The 19,536-nt window shown below is 41.5% G+C and overlaps 1 protein-coding gene across 1 annotated transcript in view; it reads right to left on the bottom strand.

Annotated features, from left to right (window-relative positions):
• The window catches only part of LOC120056236 (MAGUK p55 subfamily member 7-like), a 42,767-nt gene extending 29,688 nt beyond the window's left edge, over positions 1–13,079 (bottom strand). The window contains exons 1-6 of the mRNA XM_039004487.1: positions 13,013–13,079; positions 12,243–12,361; positions 11,446–11,523; positions 6,601–6,681; positions 3,863–3,997; positions 164–245 (exon numbers count right to left, since the gene is read on the bottom strand). Of these exons, the coding sequence (XP_038860415.1) occupies positions 164–245; positions 3,863–3,997; positions 6,601–6,681; positions 11,446–11,523; positions 12,243–12,361; positions 13,013–13,079 (562 nt within the window). The remainder of the gene's footprint in view (positions 1–163; positions 246–3,862; positions 3,998–6,600; positions 6,682–11,445; positions 11,524–12,242; positions 12,362–13,012) is intronic.
• Positions 13,080–19,536: the final 6,457 nt, after the last annotated feature.

Genomic DNA, 19,536 nt, shown 5'->3' with positions numbered 1-19,536 from the left:
ACCCTCCTGAAGTGTCTTACCAATTGGCGCCACTCAAAAAGCTAGCTATTTGCTGGCGCAAGTGGGGACACTTCAGGCTGGGGAGTAAGCTTCACGCATCCCAATGTAATATATTATCGATACAATTTCATTGTTCATCAATTCACTTTTTAATTATTTTTACCACTTCTGTCTGCAGCACCCCCTCTCATGATCCTTGCTACAACTATAGCTCCAGTGGATTCATCTCTCTTTATGGTGGCCCCCTGAAAGAGAGTGAGAGAGAGAAGACAGCTGGATAAACAAAGGGAGCATGAAGAAAAAAAGGAGGGATGAGAAAGTGAGTGAGGGCCACAAAGATAGACGGAATGGTACAACAAGGTCTTCATTGACGTTAATAACAGAGAAAACAATCATGTCTGCTCAACGTTTGCTGCTCCCAATAAGCAATCTTCTAATAAAGCCATGAACATTGATGCTGTTACCCCAGGCCTTAAATGTCACTTATTGCCACTGCAATTTTAGAGACAGAACCATTTTGGGAGTGTGTGATGGACATAATCACATAGCTGGAGAGGTTATCACACCTTTTTAATTTTTTACCAGATGTTATCAATGGGGGGGAAACACATTGGAAACACAGCATCTCATGCCATTACCAACAATCAGGTCACGTCGGGGTGGAGAACTTTGCATTACGGCTCAGAAAAATGGCGGCACATTGCATCAATAAAACAGATCCAGAAACTTCCATACGTGTAAGTTTGGTAATACTTATCAGTCTGCATAACGGTATGTTTTCTATTATTGGCCGGAAATACCATCCAACCGCGATTGTTCACACACACAGAGAGAGAGACCCACACACAACAATGCTCAAACTCTGCAATGTGTCACTGTAGATAGACTACAATAAATTGACAATAGGAATGTTCTTAAAAGCTATTTTCTATGGCTTTAACCCTCAGCACATGTCCCATATTGTTGCAGCATGAGCCAACCTGGCCTCAGGGCAATTCGTATGATTTGGTTTGCTTATTTTACCCCTTTTATATGTAGACAAAACCTGCAATCTTTACCATACAAACTTCTCTATACCGCCTTTTCTTTATATCTGAAAGGTGTAGGGGGTAAAAATCGCGGTACAGTAAAACACGCCAAGGGACGTAGACATGATTGCAGTATTTTCTTAAAAGCGATAATCGAGAAGTAGCATTGGCACACACTAGGCTCTTATGTGCTGCGACTCTGACGTCCTGACGCACAATGATCACTTGGGTGTACCATGGCAGGCAACATAGCCCCAGTGATGTACTGGGCCGTACGCACTACCCTCTGTAGTGCCTTGCGGTCAGAGGCCGAGCAATTGCCGTACCAGGCAGTGATGCAACCAGTCAGGATGCTCTCGATGTTGCAGCTGTAGAACCTTTTGAGGATCTCAGGACCCATGCCAAATCTTTTTAGTTTCCTGAGGGGGAATAGGCTTTGTCGTGCCCTCTTCACGACTGTCTTGGTGTGTTTGGACCATTCTAGTTTGTTGTTGATGTGGACACCAAGGAACTTGAAGCTCTCAACCTGCTCCACTACAGCCCCGTTGATGAGAATGGGGGTGTGCGCTGTCCTCCTTTTCCTGTAGTCCACAATCATCTCCTTAGTCTTGGTTATGTTGAGGGATAGGTTGTTATTCTGGCACCACCCGGCCAGGTCTCTGACCTCCTCCCTATAGGCTGTTTCATCGTTGTCGGTGATCAGGCCTACCACTGTGTCGTCTGCAAACTTAATGATGGTGTTGGAGTCGTGCCTGACCATGCAGTCGTGGGTGAACAGGGAGTACAGGAGGGGACTGAGCACGCACCCTTGGGGAGCTCCCGTGTTGAGGATCAGCGTGGCAGATGTGTTGTTACCTACCCTCACCACCTGGGGGCGGCCCGTCAGGAAGTCCAGGATCCAGTTGCAGAGGGAGGTGTTTAGTCCCAGGATCCTTAGCTTAGTGATGAGCTTGAACGCTGAGCTGTAGTCAATGAATAGCATTCTCACATAAGTGTTCCTTTTGTTCAGGTGGGAAAGGGCAGTGTGGAGTGCAATAGAGATTGCATCATCTGTGGATCTGTTTGGTTGGTATGCAAATTGGAGTGGGTCTAGGGTTTCTGGGATAATGGTGTTGATGTGAGCCATTACCAACCTTTCAAAGCACTTCATGGCTACGGACGTGAGTGCTACGGGTCTGTAGTCATTTAGGCCTGCCTTTGTGTTCATGGGCACAGGGATTATAGTGGTCTGCTTGAAACATGTTGGTATTACAGACTTAAATCAGGGACATGTTGAAAATGTCAGTGATGACACCTGCCAGTTGGTCAGCACATGCCTGGAGCACACGTCCTGGTAACCCGTCTAGCCCCGCAGCCTTGTGTATGTTGACCTGTTTAAAAGTCTTACTCAGGTCGGCTACGGAGAGCGTGATCACACAGTCATCCAGAACAGCTGATGCTCTCATGCATGCCTCAGTGTTGCTTACCTCGAAGCGAGCATAGAAGTGGTTTAGCTCGTCTGGTAGGCTTGTGTCACTGGGCAGCTCGCGGCTGTGCTTCCCTTTGTAGTCTGTAATAGTTTGCAAGCCCTGCCACATAAGACGAGCGTCGGAGCCGGTGTAGTATGATTCAATCTTAGCCATGTATTGACGCTTTGCCTGTTTGATGGTTCGTCGGAGGGCATAGCAGGATTTCTGGTAAGCTTCCGGGTTAGAGTCCAGCACCTTGAAAGCGGCAGCTCTACCCTTTAGCTCAGTGTGAATGTTGCCTGTAATCCATGGCTTCTGGTTGGGGTATGTACGTACAGTCACTGTGGGGACAACGTCCTCGATGCACTTATTGATAAAGCCAGTGACGGATGTGGTGTACTCCTCAATGCCTTCGGAAGAATCCCGGAACATGTTCCAGTCTGTGATAGCAAAACAGTCCTGTAGTTTGGCATCTGCTTCATCTGACCACTTTTTTATAGACCGAGTCACTGGTGTTTCCTGCTTTAATTTTTGCTTGTAAGCAGGAATCAGGAGGATAGAGTTGTGTTCAGATTTACCAAATGGAGGGCGAGGGAGAGCTTTGTACGCGTCTCTGTGTGTGGAGTACAGGTGATCTAGAAATTTTCCCCCTCTGGTTGCACATTTAACATATTGATAGAAATTTGGTAGAACTGATTTAAGTTTCCCTGCATTAAAGTCTCCGGCCACTAGGAGAGCCGCCTCTGGGTGAGCGGTTTCCTGTTTGCTTATTTCCTTATACAGCTGACTGAGTGCGGTCTTAGTGCCAGCATCTGTCTGTGGTGGTAAATAAACAGCCACGAAAAGTATAGCTGAAAACTCTCTAGGCAAGTAGTGTGGCCTGCAATTTATCACAATATACTCTACTTCAGGCGAGCAAAATCTAGAGACTTCCTTAGATTTTGTGGACCAGCTGTTGTTTACAAATATGCACAGACCTCCCCCCCTCGTCTTACCGGAGTGTGCTGTTCCATCTTGCCGGTGCAGCATATATCCCGCTAGCTGTTAGCATTTGTGGCTAATGTTAGCGGCTAATGTAGCGAGAATTCACGTATCAGTTAGGAGAATAAGGAAGGTTAGAAAACGGTTAGGTCAAATCATACAGTTGTCCCCGACAAGATTCAAACATGCAAACTTTGGGTTGCCAGACAGTCATATTATACTCCCACCCATCATCCCCGACCAACATCCTTTTATTTAATTTGTAACGTAACAAAAATGTAATACATCATACTAAATGGAGGTGCACAAATATCCTACATATGGCACTGATTTCAGGCTGCATGAGCACAATCCTAACGAGAGATCTCAATTAAGGATTCATCCCTACGACCATGATCCACTCACCAGTGGCTCCTGGCTTTTGAACAGGCTTATAATCTTCACAGAGTCCTCATCCTCTTCTTCGATGTTATCAGGTAGGGGTGGCAGCTCGGGGTCATAACCTTTCTGTGCTACTATGTCGTGAACAGAGAGAAGGCCCTGGACAGAGGACGTTAGAAAACAGCGAGAGTAGCTTTTCATATACAGCGACGTCTGAATTTATTGACACCCTTGATGAAGACGAGCAAAAACAACTGTATAAAATAAAGTCAAATATTGAGCTATAATGTTAATTTTTGGGGGGGGAATTCATATTATTTTATACTAATACAGTTGCTCAGATAAATAGATTTAGTTTAACAAGTAATATTTGTATTTCTCAAAAATGTAGGGGTCAAAATGATTGACACCCTCGTTTTCAAAACCTCACCATGCGAGGGTTAACGGCACTGAGCCTTTTTCTATAATGCATTCTTATTTCGAAGTCAAACCCACCACTGGTGTGCATGGCCGAAGAGCTCTATTTTCACGTCATCTGACCGAAGCACCAGTTGGGCGCCGAAGACGTGGATGTCGATTAAAGCAGCCCTCTGCACCGCTCTGATTCAGAAGGGGTTGGGTTAAATGCGGAACACACATTTCAGTTGAACAACTGACTAGGTATCCCTCTTTACCTTTCCCTTTATAATCCAAGTGCCAATGCCATTTAGCAAACGTCAGGCGTTTACATTTGTTGGATGACGTGAAAATAGAGCTATTTAGTCACGCACACCAGTGGTGGGTTTTGTGTGGAAATGAGAATGCACGAGCAGAAAAGAACCCCATACCTACTGTAAAATATGGTGATGGATCTGTGATGTTATTGGGCTATTTCACTTCCACTGTTCCTGGGGCCCTTGTTGAGGTCAACGGCATCAACGGCAAGAACTATACATAGTACCAAGATATTTTTAGCCAAAAATCTGGTTGCTTCTGCCAGACGGCTGAAACTTGGCCGCAAGTGAATCTTCCAGTAAGACAATAACCCTAAGCACACGTCAATTATTTATTTTCTACTTATCATTTTTGCTCATCTTCATCAAGGGTGTCAGTCATTTTGCACCCTGTGTCTATTAGTGACGGTCGGTCCAGGTAGGAAGAAGAGAATACACATATCTATCTATCCCTCTGTCGGTCTCTTTGTGATACGTCTGTCCATAGTGATGAGAATAAAAAGGCCAATACAATACTGGTCAGTTCATAGCAGGTTTAAAAAAAACTAAAAAAACATCCAGTAACACGCATACGTGTGAGCCACCAAGTGAGAGCCAGGAACAAACAGGTCGTTAAAGCTATCCAAATAAATCTGCAGTGAAGTCCTGGGTTGTCCCAAATGACATCTTTTGCCCTATATAGTGCACTACTTTTGATCAGGGCCCATAGGGAGTAGGGTGCTATTTGGGACGCATTCCTGGGCTGCCAACAATCCCTCGTTAATAAACGAGCTCCACTGCAGCCCTGGAAAACCAGGCTGTGTCTGCTTTTTAATTCGACTGAACAGTTCCAGAATATTAGTGCTTCTGATGCTGTCAATAGGATTGAATAGAAACACATGCATTAAAGGGCAATATGGGATTCAAACAGGTTGTTATTTCAAGACTCAGTTGGTATATATAATTAACTTAAGTCCAAAAATTGCTGCACCAAACCTAGATTGCACCTTTATTCGCTCAGTTTCTTTCTCTGCCCGATGCAGACTGGCTGCAGTTGTAATGACAATAATGAACATGATTGGTTATGTTACCTTTGCTGCTAATGATGCTAATTTGAAGATGCTAATAGCTTTGTGTAAAGGGAAGATGAAGGGAGGGGGAAACAAAACTACATTTCACACCTGGATACATTTTTCGCCAACTACATGGGCCGTGTTAGTAGTAATTATAGGCTATACTGAAACAGCACCTGTTGATTAGTCCGCAGAGGTTGTGTGTGTGTGTGGGTGGGTGTGTGCGTCCATGTTTGTGTTTACATGCATGCAATAACATTGGCAGGAGGAACAGATTACTTTAAGGCCAGGCACCACAGACTAAAATTACATTATTGCATCTACTTATTCTTTGTATTTTGGTCCATTAAAATTTGTATTTTCAAAAAGTACCTTTTTGGGGATAAATGTATACTTTCGTTTGTTTATCATATTACATCAAAATGTCATGAATTGTAACCACTTAAATGGACATACTTCCATCATTTCAAAGCTTGCTATATTGAATCACACATAATTTAAAAGCAAATTTTCATGCCAACTCATTTTTCTCAGCCTCAGAAGAATCTGCATTCCCCACAATTTGTGTGGTTATCATAAGACTTATTTTTTACAGATAGAAAGTTGATAAAAGTAGGCCTATTTATCCACAATCGGCTATGTGTAAGTTCAGTCCTGGAGTGTCTTGACAACATGAAACCCAAAAATGTAGGCTGACTTCATCTAGTGTCCAGAAAAAGGTATTTGCGTAATGTGCAAATACAGTATATACAAATATCACCAAATTTGCAAATTTGAATACAATATTTCAGAAGAATTGCAATCCCCAAAATTATTATATTTGTGTCCACATTCTGGTAAAAGTTGATTGTGAAATGATTAAGGGAGGGGAAAATACCTTATTAGGGTGTGGTGCCTAGCCTTAATGTGTCTCTAAAAGAAACGGAATGAGGCGTGTGTTTGACTGAATGAGAAAGTCTGACATTATTTACTTTCATATCCTTTATGGGAGACTCACCTTGATGTGCGGGTTGGACAGCAGGCTGATCAACTCTGAACATTCCGCACTAGCCACTTGAGTCCACAGCTCCTCAGCCAACTATGACACACAGACACAGTATGCAGCCTCTGATATAACAATGAGGATGGTGTGTTTTGTGGTAAGATGTCTAGGGGGATACTGTTGTAACTTATTGCTTCAAGACAGTTGCAATGTTTCCCCATAGATGCATCCAAGGCAGATAAGAACAGCCTCCAGTGGGGGGGAAAGGTGTATCTAGAATCTAAAAGGGTTCTTCGGCTGTCCCCATAGGAAACCCTTTGAAGAACCCTTTTTGGTTCCAGGTAGAAACCGTTTTGCTTCCAAGTAGAACCCTTTTGTTCCAGGTAGAACCGTTTTGACTTCCATGTTGAACCCTTTACACAGAGGGTTCTACCTGGAACCAAAAGGGGTTCTACCTGGCACCAAAAAGGGTTCTACCTGGAACCAAAAAGGGTTCTCCTATAGCAGTGGTTCCTAAACTTTTTATAGTCCCGTACCCCTTCAAACATTCAACCTCCAGCTGCATACCCTCTAGCACCAGGGTCAGAGCACTCTCAAATGTTGTTTTTTGCCATCATTGTAAGCCTGCCACACACCCACTATACGATACATTTATTAAACATAAGAATGAGTGTGAGTTTGTCACTTCCCACGAGCCAGGTTGTGACAAAGAGCTCTTATAGGACCAGGGCACAAATAATAATAATCAATAATTTTGCTCTTTATTCATTTTCCACACACAGTCTGTGCCTATATTTAGATTTCATGCTAGTGAGGGCCGAGAACCCACTCTCACACAGGTACGTGGTTGCAAAGGGCATCAGTGTCTTAACAGCGCGATTTGCCAAGGCAAGAAACTCTGAGCGCAGCACTATCCAGAAATCTGGCAGGGCTTCTGATTAAATAACATTTTTACAGAACCGCTTGTTGCAATTTCGATGAGGCTCTCTTGATCAGATATCAGTAAGTGGACTGGAGGCAGGGCATGCAAGGAATAACGAATCCAGATGTTTGTGTCGTCTGTTTCGGGAAAGTACCTGCGTAATTGCGCACCCAGCTCACTCAGGTGCTTCGCTATATCACTTGACATTGTCCGTTAGCTTGAGTTCATTTGCACCAAAAGAAATCATACAATGATGGAAAGACCTGTGTGTTGTCCTTGTTAATGCAGACAGAAAAGAGCTCCAACTTCTTAATCATAGCCTCAATTTTGTCCCGCACATTGAATATAGTTGCGGAGAGTCCCTGTAATCCTAGATTCAGAACATTCAGGTGAGAAAAAACATCACCCAGATAGGCCAGTCTTGTGAGAAACTCTTCATCATGCAAGCAGTCAGACAAGTGAAAATTATGGTCAGTAAAGAAAACTTTAAGCTAGACTCTTATTTTTTTTTTTAAACGTGTCAATACTTTGCCCCTTGATAACTAGCGCACTTCTGTACGTTGTAAAAGCGTTACATGGTTGCTGCCCATATCATTGTACAGTGCAGAAAATACACGAGAGTGCAGGGGCCTTGCTTTAACAAAGTTAACCATTTTCACTGTAGTGTCCAAAACATCTTTCAAGCTGTCAGGCATTCCCTTGGCAGCAAGAGCCCCTCGGTGGATGCTGCAGTGTACCCAAGTGGCGTCGGGAGCAACTGCTTGCACGCGCGTTACCACTCCACTATGTCTCCCTGTCATGGCTTTTGCGCCATCTGTACAGATACCAACACATCTTGACCACCAAAGTCTATTTGATGTCACAAAGCTGTCCAGTACTTTAAAAATATCCTCATGTCCTGGTTTCCAGTGGTTTGCAATAGAGGATGTCTTCCTTAGTTGACCCCCCATAAACGTAACGGACATATACCAGGAGCTGTGCCAGGCCTGCCACGTCTGTTGACTCATCCAGCTGTAACGCATAGAATTCACTTGTTTGTATGCAAAACAGTAATTGTTTCAAAACAACTCCTGCCATGTCACTGATGCGTTGTGAAACAGTGTTGTTTGATGAAGACATTGTCTGTATAGTTTTTTGGGCCTTTTTCCCCAGCATTGTCCCAGCCATATCCTCAGCCGCAGGAACAATTAAGTCCTCCACAATAGTATGGGGCTTACCTGTCCTAACCACTCGGTAGCTCACGATAGACGCTTCTAGCCCCTTCTTATTAAATGGTATCTGTTGCTTTCATACATGTCTTACTAGTCGAAAGTCATCTTAATTCTCGCTCAAAAAACTCCTTTGGCTTATTTTTCAAATTGTCATGTTTCGTTTCTAAATGTCTGTGCATGAGTGAAGGTTTCCCGCGAGAGAGTAACAGTTAATGTGATTGGATGTTAATTATTTGACTAGACTACCTGTATTTGACATTGTGTTATTTCGCTGAATACTAGATGGTTTAATTTTATTTTTTGGCAGTGAAACGAGGCAGCTCAGGCGAGGAAAAAAAATCTCACCCAAATGTATAGCCAGTTGGAAAATATAAATGTACTGTTTGAAAATGTGAAGAATGATTTATTTTTTCCAAATGTGAATCACGTTTTTAAGTTGGTATACCCCTGACGGCATTGCGCGTATCCCAGTTTGGGAATGCCTGTCCTATAGGGACAACCGAAGAACCCTTCGGTTTTAGAATCCTTTTTCTAAGAATGTGCTTCAAGCTGTTATGTGCACACACAAAAGAATCCATAAGTCTGCCTGAAGGTCATTACTTTCCCGCTGTGAGCAAACAGAAGCCATTTTGAAGAAAAACAGCTCTTTGGTTTGGCCCCTTCAGTAGACATTGACGATTTAAACCAGGCCTGGAGTGGCTGTCAGACAGGACCTTGAGTAAGGGGACTGGGAGGTGGAACAAGGATAGGGCATAAGGAAAGAGGAAAAGGGATTGGAACTATAGTGAAATTAAATGAGGAGTCACTGACCGCAACTGTATCTTTTCCACCCGTTTACTGAACTCTGCATTTTAGACACAAGTAAGGATGCCCACATTGGACATACTACAGAACAGTGGGGTAGGGGAGTGAGATAAGGAAAGGTACTTAAAGGGGAGGTTTGAAGTAGAGGATTATGGGAGAGTGGGAATTCTCAGTGTCACTTTATAGAGTTGACATTAATGGTAGTTCAAGGCTGAAACATTACACTTGGGGTGAAATTATTTTAACACCTTAATGCTGAAAACTGTCCCATGATGTCACTCTGTATAAAGGAGATATGTAAAATAATATCACTGTAAAACAAGGCTTTGCCTCAGTTGCATAGTCAATGGATGTCATGAAAAATATTCACTTTGTCACAATTTGTCACAAGACCAAAAAAAAGACAATTCAATTTCAATCTATACAAAATACTCTAATGTCAAAGTGACAGAACAATTCACACACAAAAAAGAACACAACATTCATAACTACAATATAGCGTCAGCCCCTTTGTTGAGGCAAGCCTAAAATAATTCAGGAATAAAATGTGGCTTAACAAATCACACAATAAGTTACATGAATTCATAAATAGGGGTTGATAAGATTTTTGAATGACTAACCCTTTCTCTGTCCCCCATACATACAACATATGTAAGGTCCCTTAGTCAAGCATTGAATTTCAAGCACAGATTCAACTACAAAGACCAGGGAGGTTTTTGAAAGCCTCATAAAGAAGGGTGGTGATTGCTAGATGGGTAACAATAGCGAATCAGACACTGAATATCTCTAAGCACGGTCAAGTTAATAATTATGCTGTGGATTATGTACTAAACTACCCAGACACATCAAAGATAGTCATCCTTCTGAACTGAGCTGCAGGACAGAAAATAAACTGCTTAGGGATGTTACCATGAGGCCATTGGTGATTTTAAGACAGCTACAGAGTTCAATGGCTGTAATGGGAGAAAACTGAGGATGGATCAACAACATTGTAGTGACTCCACAATGACAGAGTGAAAATACAAATATACAGAATAAAAAAATATTTCAAAAACATGCATCTTGTATGATACAAGGCATTAAAGTAATACTGCAAGAAAATGCTAAATGGGCCTGAATGCTAAACCTTATGTTTGGGGAAAATCCAACACAACACGTCACTGAGTAACGTCACCTTATTTTCAAGCATGGTGGCGGCTGCATCATGGTATGGGTATGCTTTACATCGGCAAATACCGGCGAGGTTTTCAGGATAAAAAGCAACGGGACGACACCAAGCACAGGCAAAATCCTAGAGGAAAACCTGCTTTACACCAGAGATCGGGAGAGGAATTTACCATTCAGCAGGACAATAACCTACAACTCAAGGCCAAATCTACACTGGAGTGGCTTACCAAGTCAGTGAATGTTCCTGAGTGGCCAAATTACACTTTTTAACTAAATCTGCTTGAAAATCTATGGCACGAAATGAACATTTCTGTCTAGCCATGATCCCCAACATCTTGGCAGAGCTTGAAGAATTTCAAAAAAACATTATGGGCAAATATTGCACAATCCAGGTGTGCAAAGCACTTATAGACCTACCCAAGAAGACTTACAGCTGTGTTTGATGCCAAAAGGTGTCTGACATGTATTGACTCAAGGAGCTGAATACATATGCAACAACTATGTTTTAGTAATTCCTTTGTTATTAACCTTAAATACAATTTGACATTACAGAGTTTGTGTAGTTGACAATTAAGTCAATTTTAATCGCACTTTGTAACACAATAAAATGTGAAGAAATCCAAGGGGTCTGAATACTTTAGCAAGGCACTGTATGTAGGGACACTTGTGCAAAATATCTCTTCCTTTATCTATATTTTTAACCAGCCATCCATTCATCCATCCATCCGAAGGAAGAGTGCAAAGAGAAAGACTTACGTTACAGGCCAGACTCTTTGCATTATCCCGGACCGGGACAGGATTCCTTGATCCAAACCGCCTCAACCTCGCGTGGATCTGAGAAAGAGAACGAGTCAGGCTATGACACTGGGGGTTACTATTACAGTGCATCACCGATGATGTACATCTGTTGTATTCATTAGTGCACACCACAGCCAAACGTTCTGCAAGGGAAAATGAGGAAACAAGGCGACTATAATTTGGCCACTCAGGAACATTCCCTAGGCGGCTTCCACCCGATTACGTAACCCTGCACCTTAGAGGCTGCTGCCCCATATACATAGACTTGAAATCACTGACCACTTTAATAATGGAACACTAGTAACTTTAATAATATTTACATACTGCTTTACTCATCTCATATGTATATACTGTATTCTATTCTACTGTATTTTAGTCTATGCCACTCTGACATTGCTCATCCTAATATTTATATTCCTTAATTGCATTATTTTACTTTTAGGTTGTGTGCATTGTTAGATAATACTGCACTGTTGGAGCTAGAGACAAAACGCATTTCGCTACACCCGCAATAACATCTGCATGTGTATGTGACAAATAAAATTTGATTTTGAAAAGTTCAGGTAGTCCCTCCCTGTTTCGGACCGTTTGCTTCCGGTTAGTTCCTAGTGAATATTACCCAGTACATCCCTCTTGCATTTCCATAGCTACACACTATGACATACTGTAATTGTACATGATAAACTCTCAGATATCATTACTATAACATAACTGTAGCATTGCCATTACGTCACAGTAGTTAAAGCCAGTTTCACCTTGACCAGTAGATGGAATCTCCTTTCCATGATCATGCTTTTAAGAAACGTAAAGTCCTCATTTCTGTCCATTATAGATTTCATCCCAGAGATCACCAAGGACAGCAGTTCAAACACACCTGAAGTAGAGGAGAAAGGAGTTAACAAACATGCCGACGCACACACAGACTGTACCAGTCAAAAGTTTGGACACACCTACTCATTCAATGGTTTTTATTTTTTACATTGTAGAATAATAGTGAAGACAAACTATGAAATAGCACATATGGAATCATACAGTAACCCCCAAAAAAGTGTGAAACAAATCAAAATATGTTATATTTTAGATTATTCAAAGTAGCCACCCTTTGCACACTCTTCGCATTCTCTCAACCAGCTTCATGAGGAATGCTTTTCTAACAGTCTTAAAGGAGTTCCCACATATGCTGAGCACTTGTTGGCTGCTTTTCCATCACTCTGCGATCCAACTCATCCCAAACCATCTCAAATGGGTTGAGGTCGGGTGATTGTGGAGGCCAGGTCATCTGATGCAGCACTCCATCACTCTCCTTCTTGGTCAAACTCATTCCAACGCCCACCCAGTCAGCAGAGAAATAACTGTGGCAACCTTGGACCTCTCGGTGGTGGGAACACCCATCTTGTGTGTAAAGTAGAGGGAGCACTGAAGTAGGAAGCCACAGCATTTAGATGGGGTGCCGTCATATTTATCCGGAAGGGACAAGCAGGCGTCGCTGACCTGAGCGGGTTGCTGAATGGGCTGTTGTGCTTACACTCTACATCCAGTCGACCCAGTGTATGTTCTTTGAGATGTTGCACACTGCGAAGAACCTCTTCCATAGCCGTCCCCAGTTGTACTAGCTGGTCATGGTGTTGACTTAGGTTTCCCTCTCGTCGACCGTCTGGGAGATATTCTGTTTTCCTGCTCCTTCTGTTGTGAGTCAGTATTCTGTAACGGAGACGCTGAGAGTCGAGAAGCAGGTGCAACGTTTAATAAAACAACAAACATGAACCGAGACAACATAACAGTAGCGTCTAAGCATAAACACAGGAACAATACTGACTGAGGAAAGACCCAAAAGGGAGTGACAGATATAGGGGAGGTAATCAGGAATGTGATGGAGTCCAGGTGAGTATCATGATGACGTGCAGGTGCGTCTAATGATTGATGCCAGGTGTGCGTAATGATGAATCCCAGGACTGGTGGTTAGTATACCGGCGACGTAGGGGAGGAGCGGGAGTAGATGTGACACACACTCAGACGCAGTCCACCTACTCCTCTCCCTCCATTTACAAGAGGGTCAGTGGGAGGGTCATAAATAGCCAGTCAGAGGACAAGGTCAGGGGTCATGTGGGATGAGTCAGAGGTGTCAAATGTCAAACCAAGGGTGTGGTGAAAACATCAAATAGGGGAGCCCATATAAGGTATTCCCAGACAGATTCTCTTCCACATCTACATTTCAGTATGCCCAAATAGTCTTCAATGTCTTCCTTTCCTTTATTCCATTTCCTTCACAAACACTGATCTGGCCTGACTTTTTGGGAGAATACTCATAATGTGCAGGTCGCTCCATCAGACAAACACACACCTTCAAACTTACCTCCTGGTCCAAAAGAAAGACTCAGCATACTCCTTGTCTGTGGAAACCCATATCGAAAAGAATCATGATTTTTTTGTTGTTGAAGTAATCTAATAAGGATCTGGTATGTTTTTCCTTATATCTCAGTTGTGTATTTGTATATATTTGTGTTAACCCTATACACTGAATTGCCCTACAGAGCATTCAGAAAGTATTCAGACCCCTTGACTTTTTTCACATTTTGTTATGTTACAGCCTTCTTCTAAAATGGATGTAATAGTTTTTCCCCCCTAATCAATCTACACCCAATACCCCATAATGACAAAGCAAACACAGGTTTTTAGAAATTTGTGCAAATGTATAAAAAAAAGATCACATTTTCATAAGTATTTAGACCCTTTACTCAGTACTTTGTTGAAGCACCTTTGGCAGTGATCACAGCCTCAAGTCTTCCTGGGTATGACACTACAAGCGTGGCACACATGTATTTGGGGAGTTTCTCCCATTCTTCTCTGCAGATCCTCTCAAGCTCTGTCAGGTTGGAATGTCGCTGCACAGCTATTTTCAGCTTTCTCCAGAGATGCTCGATCGGGTTCAAGTCCGGGCTCTGGCTGGGCCACTTAAGGACATTCAGAGACTTGTCCCAAAGCCACTCCTGCATTGTCTAGGCTGTGTGCTTAGGGTCGTTGTCCTGTTGGAAGATAAACCATCACCTCAGTCTGAGGTCCTGTGTGCTCTGGAGCAGGTTTTTCCATCAAGGATCTCTCTGTACTTTGCTCCGATCCTTACTAGTGTCCCAGTCCCTGCCGCTGAAAAATATCCCCACAGCATTTTGCTGCCACCACCATGCTTCACTGTAGGGATGGTGCCAGGTTTCCTCCAGAAGTGTCTCTTGGTATTCAGGCTGGCCACTCTACCATAAAGGCCTGATTGGTGGAATGCTGCAGAGATGGTTGTTGTCCTTCTGGAAGGTTCTCCCATCTCCACAGAGGAACTCTGGAGCCCTGTCAGAGTGACCATAGGGTTCTTGGTCACCTCCCTGATTGCTCAGTTTGGCCAGGCGGCCAGCTCTAGGAAGAGTCTTGGTGGTTTCAAACTTCTTCCATTTAGAAATGATGGAGGCCACTGTGTTCTTGGAGACCTTCAATGCTGCAGAAATTCTTTGGTACCCTTCCCCAGATCTGTGCCTCGTCACAATCCTGTCTCGGAGCTCTACGGACGATTCCTTCGACTACATGTCTTGGTTTTTACACTGACATGCACTGTCAACTGTGGGACCCTATATAGACAGGCCTTCCAAATTATGTCCAATCAATTGAATTTACCACAGGTAGACTCCAATCAAGTTGTAGAAACATCTCAATGATCATCAATGGAAACAGGATGCACCTGAGCTCAATTTCGAGTCTCGTAGCAAAGGCTCTGAAAACGTATGTAAATAAGGTATTTTTCTTTTCTTTCTACGTTTGCAAAAATGTATAGAAACCTGTTTTCGCTTTGTCATTTTAGAGTATTGTGTGCAAAACTATTTTTTTAATAAGGCTGTAATGTAACAAAATGTGGCAAAAGTCTAGGGGTCTGAATTCTTTCCGAATGCACTGTATATGAATAGGGCTAAATTAAATATATTCTTACTGAAGAAATATGAAAACCATACGCGTAACCATGGTAGCAATTGAAAGGGAACAGTTTGGAGACAATGGGAAAAAATATTAGACCAAAGGTGAGTACACAACAGTTCACCTGACAAGACGGAATCAAAACATTACACTGTTGATTTATGTGCATTTTATATTTACTGTACTTTGACGCATTTGTTGATAACGAAATCTGAAAAATATACTCTGCATACATTCAGTAACATGATGACTATTCCTGGAAAATGTGGGGTAGTCAAAACATATATATTGTTTTTTTTACAAGGGTTTGAGTAAGAAGACTAACTGGTGTCTCCAAGTGGCCACAGATCTCTGCAAAATACGACATTACAGTGTTTGGCTTTCACAAGGCAATTCAGAGAAACAGATTGTAATTGGGGTTCGCATAGAAAGGAGTCATGAGTGCATTTAAGTGTGCGTGCCGCAGCAAATTTTCGACATAATAAACAAACATATGCTCATTCTGTTCAGAACAACCCAGGGTATGACGACATGTAATCTTGTAACTGTACATCAAACATAGTGTCAGAAATGTTGACACTGTATATACCACAAGTTTTATGATTTGGAAACGTGAAGAGCACATTTGGATTTTTTTATAACATCCAAGCGGTATTTATTATAATCCTCAGCATATTATCTTTCAAAATATATTGAGCCATCTTAATTCACAGCATTTCCCTCACTCAGACAAGAAAACATTTGCAAAAGTTGCCTTATTACCGGGAGGGATCGGGTCTACTTGTCGCTCAGTGCTCAAGTTCAGATCAGCTGTCAGTCAAAACCCACACAGTGCTGTGAAGCGCAGAGCCAGAACTCTGACGTCATGTATAGTATATTGTACCACCACCACATAGGAGCTTATTAGTGCCCAAATCTGCCATTTTCAGTACGTACACTGTATACGTGTTTAAATGTAAAGGGATACCTTATATGACATACACAATTGAATGATTGTGGTGCAATTCCTACAAAGATATGATATGACATATTTGAGACAAAATATATTAATTAAATGTTATTTTCATTTATTAATATAAGATATGTTTCTCTCTGTCACTCAATTAGCCACGTCAGGTAACAATGTTTGCGTTGTTATCTGACATATATTTACAAAATATATATTGTATATGGGGGATTAGAAATTATGCAGACAATTACTTTGATGGAAGCTACAATCTATCTGCAATATTAAAGCTGATCTACCCCCCAAAATAAAAACATGTTTTGCTTTAATTAAAAGTGCAAAAAATGATCTCTGCCCCATGGAAAATGAGTATAATTGCATGAAATTTGTTATAATATTGCTAAATGTTGTCTTCGCCCAATGACAACATTTGTAGAATTGTAGAAAACGTGCTTTAAAACCGCAATAATTTCTCTCTGCCCCATGGCAAAATGTGTGGAATTGCAGGATATTAACCTTAAAATGTTTCTCTCCACCGTCAAGAGGGGAGCCACAAAAATGTTTTGTCACAAGGTGGGGGGCCCCCCAACCAGATCTCGCATAGGGCACCAAAAGGCTATATTATAAGAAAAGTTGATGTACGGGGTATGTTCTGGGAATGCATTCCTTATACACTGCTCAAAAAAATAAAGGGAACACTTAAACAACACAATGTAACTCCAAGTCAATCACACTTCTGTGAAATCAAACTGTCCACTTAGGAAGCAACACTGATTGACAATAAATTTCACATGCTGTTGTGCAAATGGAATAGACAAAAGGTGGAAATTATAGGCAATTAGCAAGACACCCCCAATAAAGGAGTGATTCTGCAGGTGGTGACCACAGACCACTGTGGTCAAAAAGAAACATGACAATATCTCTAAGAAAAATACATTATTTGTATACCCAGGGTTTTAACCAAGCACAGTATTTTGATATGCACCCTGTGTATTCTACTATTCTAACCCTCAACAGTAAGTTGAGACCCAGACTGAATTCCTAAAATAAATGGCTTATGCCGCTTGTGCCTGGAGCCGCCTCTGCCTTAGAAGGCTTAGCTTACATGGCTCTTGTATGTTTTTCATACAATACATGCAACAGCTTGCTATTACTATGATCCAAGTGCTTGAAATTTGAATGTCTCATGTATGTGAGACCTTAGGCTTATACAATACATTCAACATTTCCGTTATGTCTAAATGGTAACCACCCATATAAGTCAGATATTACAAGAATCTTCTATGAATCTTGTAAGTGTATTTTCTGCCATATTTATTATTTGCAAGTTCCAGGTAGAACATATAAGAATTTTGTTAAATTATTCTGTCTTTTCCATAATTGGAAAATAGCACTGCAATGTGAGAATGTATATATCTGCATACTGTAGTGAGATTGGCCTGTATTCACTCATCCATTCATTCTCTATCAAGGCAGGTCCTTTTTTTATTATCAATTGGCTGCCTCACAAACGTATTAAATATGTACTTGTTGGCCAACTTGGACTGTTGCAGTGGCTGGCACGACATCCTAAACAAAGGACAACAGAATTATGATCTCGCCTAGTATAAGAGACTAAAATTACTGGAGCATACACTGAAACCGTTCTGTATGTCTTGTTCTCAGTATTTCATTCTAGTGTTCAACAATCTTAAAGGCCCAGTGCAGTCAAATACATTATTTCCTGTATTTTATATATATTTACACACTATGAGGTTGAAATAATACTGTGAAATTGACGATAATGCCCTTTTGGTGTAAGAGCTGTTTGAAAAGACCGCCTCAAATTTCAGTCTGTTTTGGCGGGAAGGAGTTTTGGCCTGACTTATGACATCACCAGGCAGTAATTAGCTAATAGACCAATAAAAAAGAGAGCTCCAAACCAGCTAGTTTTCAGTTTCCCCTCCCCACTCAGACCACTCCCAGACAGTCCTAACAAAATTATTGTTTGAGAAATTGCTCTTGCTAAGAAGCTATTTTGTTTATTTTTTAACATTTTGATTGAAAACAATCACAGTAAGGTGCCCAGAAATGATTTGATATTGAGATAAAAATGGCTGCAATGGGCCTTTAATGGAGTAGAAAAAGAAAAGAAAACTGCTATGGTCCGAAAACATGTTCTGTTTTATGGTATTACTGCCACCAAGTGGATAAGATAGGTTAAATGTTTGCAATTTAGCAGATTTGACATGTCCTTTTTTTTAATGTAGTTCAGTGTAGGACCTGACTGATTTCAGATATAAATGTGAGTTATAGATCTGTGACTCATTGAAACCAAATCTTTCAATAGCCCACATTCTTTCTACACTCCACCTAGTGCCATGTTATTGAAGTTGTAAGTTCTCTCAACCAATTATACAAGTATATGCTCTCTCACCACAGAATCATAGCTTTTCTGTCCTTCATGTGACATCATTGATTGATGTACACAGATTGAAAGTACACTGAAACCGATCAATCAAATGCATCTGTGGGATACATGAAAGCAAGTATATGGCTGCGATCTACATTCCTAAGCAGTTGACTAACAAGCAACTGAGTCAGTTTGTGACTTTTGTTGACAATAAAAATATGAATATTGTACTGTGTGAGTGGAAAATGACTCAATACTTTAAAGAGAACGGAAACAACTAAAAATGGTGCTTGATAAATCAGATGAACTGTGTTGAATTTAAAGAAATCTGCACACTGTTTGTGACCAAAAGTGCTGAATTTATTCTTAATGAAAAGAGCAGATGGCTTTTCCATCCCTAACAGTTTGTTTATTTGTTTTACAAACCATCCTCTACAGCTATTGGATCAAAATAATGTAAATAATGATGGTGTCAATATGCAATTCAGCAAGCTCAGCACAGTACAAATTAGGTAACACTCACCAGAGAGAAAATGACTCCATGGACGTTTCTCCTTCTAAAACGTGAGATGTTGGGTCCATTTGAACATCCACACGTGAACAAAATAAGAGACAAACATAGAGTAAAAGCAATAAGAGCCAGTCTGATCCAGACAGTATTGGTCCATGTGACCTGTCACCAGCTCTGACCCAAATTTACCAGGCAAGCGTAAAGGTTCAATAAACCTTTGGTGCAAATGTCCCCCTCGCCCTACACGTT

The sequence above is a fragment of the Salvelinus namaycush genome, chromosome 11 (assembly GCF_016432855.1).
Source record: "Salvelinus namaycush isolate Seneca chromosome 11, SaNama_1.0, whole genome shotgun sequence".
Classification (NCBI taxonomy): Eukaryota; Metazoa; Chordata; class Actinopteri; order Salmoniformes; family Salmonidae; genus Salvelinus; species Salvelinus namaycush.
The sequence above is the reverse complement of the archived record's forward strand: the minus strand, read 5'-3'. Positions and strand labels throughout refer to the sequence as shown.